Source organism: Alosa pseudoharengus, unplaced genomic scaffold (genome assembly GCF_046254945.1).
Source record: "Alosa pseudoharengus isolate Yale_2024_CS ecotype anadromous, Long Island Sound unplaced genomic scaffold, YU_APseudo_1.1 YU_APseudo_1.1_scf_9, whole genome shotgun sequence".
NCBI classification, from domain to species: Eukaryota; Metazoa; Chordata; class Actinopteri; order Clupeiformes; family Clupeidae; genus Alosa; species Alosa pseudoharengus.
The window spans coordinates 13,862,440-13,869,939 of NW_027468881.1; the positions used below are offsets into that span (position 1 = coordinate 13,862,440).

The 7,500-nt window shown below is 47.0% G+C and overlaps 1 protein-coding gene across 4 annotated transcripts in view; it reads right to left on the minus strand.

The window, feature by feature from the left end:
- The window catches only part of samd11 (sterile alpha motif domain containing 11), a 65,618-nt gene that overhangs the window by 45,612 nt on the left and 12,506 nt on the right, over positions 1-7,500 (minus strand). For all 4 annotated transcript variants that reach the window (XM_076276428.1, XM_076276427.1, XM_076276431.1 and 1 more), the window contains exon 3: positions 5,622-5,797. In XM_076276428.1, the coding sequence (XP_076132543.1) occupies positions 5,622-5,797 (176 nt within the window). The remainder of the gene's footprint in view (positions 1-5,621; positions 5,798-7,500) is intronic.

Consider the following 7,500-nt stretch of genomic DNA (forward strand, 5'->3'; position numbering starts at 1 on the left):
AGAGAGAGAGAGAGGCCAGCCTCACTCCTCCCATGCCAGGCAAGTAATCTACTTAGACTGATGTAATCTGCAGGTAAAATAACTGCATTTTAAAATAATTCATAAAAAATGTATTCTTGCCGTTTCGGGCCAATGCAAAGTACCCCATGACTCTTAAGGGCTAACACAGCGCCTTGCCATAACCAGTGAGCAAAAAACTGCAACCAGTTTGGCGCTGGAAATTTATTTCATATTTATTCAAAGGGATTTTCTATTCTTTTCAGCCACTCGGCATTAAGTCTCAGGGTTGCCCTCTATCAGCAGGTATACCTGTTCACCTAATCCAAAATAGTCAGTACTTTTCCACCCAAGCCAAAGTCTCCTAGGTGACTGAGGACAGTGGTTTGAGATGCCCCTGACCTGAGATGCCTCATCTAAATTCCCTCAGGTAAACATATAGCCGCTTGTAGGTTAAGTCCTAAGACAAGCTTGCACAATGAAGTTGATTTTAAGAAATGCTATTGACTGCGCAATTCTTACAGTAGCATGGATCTGGCTTCGATGCTGATGAAAAACTTTAGGTAATTAATTTAGGTAAAAACTGATATCTGAACAGAAATACCTTCACTGGCGCACATATTTGTGGGGCATTTTTATCCCTTGGTTATCTCGCTCGGCCCATGATGAAATGGTGCTCTCCTCTACCCCTGCTCTGACTTATGAGTGTCCGCTGCGTTGAGACGTCCGCACTCCCGTTCCAGATGTGCGATCCTTGCGATAAAAGCTGCATTAATCACAGGGGGAAGACGTTCCGTTCCGCATCGTGCACTGAACGCACTGTGTCGTGTGTTGTTTCCATAAAGCGTGTGCTCGCCCCCCACCCCCAACCCCCCTCCCCTATGTGCGGACTAGGATGGTAGGCCCAGGGAGCAATAATCGCCTGCAAAGCCGGTGGCCCTTAAAGTTAATCTAGTTAAAAGATATAGGGGGTGTTCTTAAAGATGACAATGTGCAAAGATCTGTTTCACAGCAGGGGCTGGATATCCTATTATGGTCAAGCCTGTAGAGGTGTACCTATTCAATGACGCTCTATGTCCACATACGCCATTTTGAATCTTACGTGCAAACCCAAGCCAAAGTCTATTCAAATATTGTGTTTCCATGTGGTTTCTATTGTAACTGGGTGGAGTGTGATCAAACAATAACAACAAACATTGCTCTGACAGGGCTTCCCTGTTGTGCCAACATAACCAGGCTTAAATAATGCAAAAGGGACGCGGTAATGATGGCGATAATCACTGCCATCGCTCCTGTCACCCTGCAATATGAATATATAAGGCGCAAATACACTCACACAGAAAAACCACCCCTCCGCCATCCTTCACCATCCATTGACCAAATCCAATTTGTTAAGACCCCTCTACAACTCACTTACCGGGGCTGCGTTCGATGGAAATTGAATTTCATAGATTGAACATCCCATTATCTCTTTCGGTCAGAGCCGCATTTGTGCAAAGTAAAGGGGGGTGGGGGGTGGGGGCAAAGAACGTCTCCACCCCCTGCCCCTCCACCTCGGTGTAACGGAGACGGGCAGTTGGCTCCTCTGTGTCCGCCGCCTTTAAAAGGGTAAAAGCCCTCCATATTAGTCAAAGTGTACTTTAAATTCATTATCATCTTAACGCGCGGGCGGCAGAAGTGTCGGTGGGAGGGGCAGACAGGGAGGACCTCTCTAACAAGGTTAGTCAGACCTTTTTAATGCGCCATGGCTCATGCACTGTCCACAGTGTCGCGCGAGTCAGGAAACCGAGGAGCGGGCAGTCGGAGGGCCACACCGACGCGCCGCAGTGAAGTTACAGTAAAGTGTTGTGGTTTGACCACAGCGCATCATAGGGTGAGGTTAGATCATTTTCAATAATTTTTGAATGTTTCAACAGTAATAAAAAAAAAAATTCCATTATGTACACAACTCCAGATCCCTCTGCGATCTCTCTCCCATCTTGGCAGGAGTAGAAATTCTGCATTCTGAAAATGTCTGGGCCTTTTTCAAATTCATCTGATTCCATGAGAGAGACCCCTACCCCTATTAAAATGCAGAGAGTATGACATCAGAGGGAAACAGCGCAATCTTCATTTTCGGCTGGCTGGGTTTTTGTTGTAATGGGGGTGACCTCGAGACGACCTCCCCGGATTTGGCAGTGCATGTGTGTATGACTGTGCGATGCGTATGTGTGTGTGTATGTGTGTGTGTGTGTGTGTCTGTGTTACTGAATGTGTGTGTGTGTGTGTGTGTGTGTGTGTGTGTGTGTGTGTGTGTGTGTGTGTGTGTGTGTGTGTGTGTGTGTGAAAGCTTGCTTGCGTGCATGTGTATGTATCTGCAATTACAGGCCGTCCATTCAGTGACATCCCGCAGCTCTATGTAATGACCCAAATTTAATGCAACAGCTTAACACCATCGGCCACGACCCAAAGCCTCTTAGGGCCCTTCCGCTGTACCTACCACTAACAGTACTCATTCATCCTCCAGGGAGCGCACGCACACACACACACACAGACACACACACATAGACATTCACACACACACAGACACATATAAACACACACAAACACGCACACACACACACACACACACACGCATAGACATTCACACACATACACACACTCACAGTCATGAGTCTATACAAGTCACAGTTCACTAAAGACATGGGGGAAAACAGACTGTTGTCAATAATGGCAAGCAGCCAGTGTGCCTGAGAGGCACACCTATCATGTAAACACATATAGTGCTCCTGAATGCTCCTGAAACATGGGGATCGTGGATGGCAGGGACTCTTACTGTTTTTTTGTTGTTGTTTTTTCATTTGAAAGCATTAAATTAAAATATTATTCTGAGAACCTAAAAAAGATAATTAGGCCACATTATAGATGCGCTATTCATAATTGCATTCGTTTTGGACATCATAAAGCTTGTAAATCCATACGAGTTTTTATTTTATGCTTTTATGATTAATAAAATCATAACCTTGCCTACGGAGAATAAATTATACATTTCTGGAAAAAGTGAGAGAAGCTGTAACAACATTGTATTATTAAAAACACTGTATTATTTTCTTTACAAAATATCCCAGGATTTATCCCAGAAAATTAGTCATGCTGCATTCTGACCTGGTTGAAATGAAATTGTATCCATCAGTTAGGATCACTGCTCCTTTCCACAACATTCCACAGCCTACACCAACACATCGAGACTAGCTCTGCATGAAAAAGAAATGGCTCGCTCTGCTCGCCAACACTTCCAACCAAGCCACATAAATAATGACTGAGGGCCCATTTCCTTTTCCTCCACAACGCTATGAGCAACCTGGGGGCTTCCTGGAGCTGTATCTCACCGCCCCCCCCCCAGCACTCTCACACCACCGCCAACACCACCGCCACAGCTGGACCACGCTGAGAGCGAAGCCTTCACACGCGGACGCGACTGAAGAGGAAGATCCACAAGTACCACTTGGACAGAAACCCAGCCCACAATTGCCCCTCAACACACACACAAACGGACTCCACCTACAATACCCCAAAAACAACACAATGTTCAATGGCTAATGACAGATTAGCATTCTTCATAATAACACATGCTCATCATTTTTAAGCAGCTAGCCATGTCTGGGGGGGGGGGGCGTCTTACTACCTGTATAATGCTCTGATGAAAACAAGACTATGGAAATCATGTTTTTTACCTTCACAACAATGATCATATGTTAAGCCATTTCATATATCCATAGGCCAATTCCAACTCTATATTCGTCTGTTTTATTCATTTCATTATTTTTCAACTCGCCAAATGTAACTGATTAACAGTTCTAGACAAATGGCTAGAGTATTTCATGCTGTCACCAGAGAGGAGCATAAAAAGCAATTCATCCTGTACATGAGACCTCGAGCGCCATTCTGAAATTACACTCTTTCGTATGGGGATCCCACATACAGGAGGTACAGGCATGTGTGATGAATTGAAACCTCAAGGCCCATGATTTATTACCACACAGGCCTACCACATTCATTAAACAGTAATTATCAGGATATATTCAGGGTAGGGATTTGACTTCAAAACTTCTGAAGACTTCAATTACTCAATTCAACAGGCCCCAACACACACCATATCTTTCATTGCCTCTGTATGTGTGTGTGTGTGTGTGTGTGTGTGTGTGTGTGTGTGTGTGTGTGTGTGTGTGTGTGTGTGTGTTTCCTCGTATTAACCACATGAAGGAAGCTACCCGACCAAGACCCCAACCCAGAGTTAAGAGTCCTCCACGTTCAGAGATCCATGTAAGTTAGCTAGCTCTGAAGGCTGTGCACAAGCTGTTGTGTGAGTAGACAGATTCTGCCTGCTAGCATATCTATCTATACCACCTTCTATAACAAGACTGCTGTTCCTGCTCAGGGAAGTGCAAGTTGTGTGTTTATTTCAGTAAATATGTGTGTTTGTGTGCATATTTTTGGGTATGTACACTTTCGGGTATGTAATGGGGTTAGGTTTGTAGGTGTGCACATGTGTATGTGTGTGTATGTGTGTGTGTGTGTATGTGTGTGTGTCTGTGTGTGTATGTGTAGGTGTGTACATGTGAGTATGTGCATTTCTCTGTGTGCACCCCTCACGTGTGTGTATGTGTGTGTGTGTGTGCGTGCGTGAGAGAACTCTGGGAGCGGGAGAGCAAGCGTCCCATGTTTGTGAGCTTACCGCAGGAACTCGCCGTGGCGACAGCCCCAGGGCGTCATAAATCCCCTTTAACGATGCTCTGATGTCTGCCGCGCCGGCCACCACCGACCCTTCACTGTGGGCCGGGCGTGGCACAGCTGACCCCAATAAAATCGCGGCAGGGAAAGGGGTGGATGGGGAGGGGAGAGGAGGGGGGGGGAAGCACGCCACATCCTCGTTTGATCAGAGGTCCACCACTCCCTCACCCAGGCAGGCGGGGGGTAGAGGGGGGAGGCTCTGGCTGGAGGGGGGGGGGGGGGGGGGTGGTAAGGGTGGGGCTGGGGTTAAGGCTTGGTGTGCAGCCCAGTGTGGAGAGAGCTAATGTTATGGATGTATGTTTTGCTCTTGCAATATTTTTGTGATATATTGATTAAAAATTAGCATTGTGTGTGTGTGTGTGTGTGTGTGTGTGTGTGTGTGTGTGTGTGTGTGTGTGTGTGTGTGTGTGTGTGTGTGTGTGCCTGCCTCATCTTGGGAGGCCTGGTCTGTTTTCCAGAGTGTTTGAGTGTGTGAGAGTTTAAGTATGTGCAGGAGGATACACATGACTATTTGGGTGTGCTTTGGTTAAGTATGTGTGTGTGTGTGTGTGTGTGTGTGTGTGTGTGTGTGTGTGTGTGTGTGTGTGTCCCTGTTGCTGTTTGTGGTTTTGCGTTTCATTGCAATTCAAACTCAACTTTAGAAATCCCCATTCTGACTCAACCATCACACATGATTATAATTGTGTTGAATACTTAGAGCACACACACCAACACACACCAACACACACACACACACACACACACACACACACACACACACACACACACACACACACACACACACACACACACACACACACACACACACACACGTAAACACACACAGAGAGAGATAGAGAGAGAGAGAGACTCACCTCTTTCTCATGATACTGTAGTGCAGGTCATCCTCCTGCTTGATGTCGGCATGGTCTCCGCTGGCACGCTCGCTGCCCTCGCTATCGTCGCTGCTGAAGATGGAGGCCAACTCCTTCTTGGGGATGCGGGTTGGGGGGAGGGGGACGGTACGCTTCTCTGCCAAACGCCCACGGTTCTGCAAAACCACAGGGAAGAGACACACAGGGCTTGAAAATGCAGGCCAACGGTATTCAGATCGAGCCAACCCAACCACACATTCACACACTCACACTCACATACACACGCCCTACACACACACACACACACACACACACACACACACACACACACACACACACACACACCAACACACACACATACAAACAACACACACACACTCACTGAAAGTAAATACACACATAAATGCACAACAGACATTCGTATCTACACAACCAGCACAGAACATTCACAACATGCTGACTGCTGGTGTGGTAAGCACAATAATGTGTCTAATCCATCACAAACATGGATCAATGCTATTGCCGCCTTTGGGACAATAAAAGACATTTATTCAGCATTAGAAACAATCATTTCAGTGAGCAAACACATTTACATCAATCCCTCCCCGAGAACTGAGAGGCAGCACCCTCCAATGCCATGAAATAACAATACGCTCCATAATATACGACACAGACAGAAAGGCTTTACCTTTTCATAAAAAATCCTATCACAAACATATTTGCCACGAAAGCCCCCAAAAATAATCACAGATGTTGAAGTGCTTCTGCAGCATCATACTACAACACAGAGGAACTTGGGCCTTCTAGTGCTTCAGTCCAGAACTACCATTGATGAGTGAAGGGAAAAGTAGAGAATTAGACCAATCTTAAGAGACAGAATCTCTAACTTAGAGACATACTCTACCATTCACAAAAAGCCCATATCCAGTCTTCATATGTAGATCTGACCTACTGGCCCGTGTAAATTATGTAAGATGAGCAGGGGACCAAGCACAGAAAAGCTTGGTACACAAACACAAGAAGAGCTACAGCATCCCCTGCAGCAGCTCCCCATCCAACAGTAACTTTCCAACCTCACTGCGAAAAAACTTTCAGATTTGAGTTGGTACGTACCACCACTCTCCACTCCCAAAACACACACACACACACACCACACACCACACACACACACACAAAGGCCAGGGAGTGGAGATCTAAGAGCAGAGTGGTGGGGGGGGTGGGGGGGGGGGGGGGGGCAAGGGTGCTGCTCTGAAAGCTGAAGCAGAGGGGAGCAGGTGGGTGGAGAAGAGGGGCAACAGAGCGAGATGTGCCAGCCATGCACTCTCTCTCTCTTTCTTCTTCTGAGTCCTTCTTTCTTTCTCTCTCTTTCTCTCTCTCTCTCTCTCTCTCTCTCTCTTTCTCTCTCTCTTTCTGCTTGCAACATCTGAGAGGAGGAGAAGAGAGGCGAAGCTTGGCCCTCGGGCTTAGCTGAGTGAAGCTGGGCGACCTTTAATGTGACCTGAAGGGGGTCTGCACAGATTAATGTGCCTCTATGAGAACCACGAGGAGAGAGAGAGAGAGAGAGAGAGAGAGAGAGAGAGAGAAGGACAGAGGGCAAAAGTAAAGGATAAGAGAGAGGGCATGCCTCTATTGCCAAATGGACAGGACTGTTAAAAAATGCCCTGCTCCCACCAAGTTGCATGCCTGTGTGTGTTCCAGAGTGTATGTGTGAGCGTGTGTGTGTGTGTGTGTGTGCGTGCGTGTGTGTGTGTGCGTGCGTGTGTCTCTACTCTGTCGAAACTCTGCCGAGCCCTCCAGCTATCCCTTCCTCCACACATGCGAGGCCCCCCCCCCCACCCTCCTCCTCCTCCAGCACGGCCCATCCCACGAGGGCAGTGCT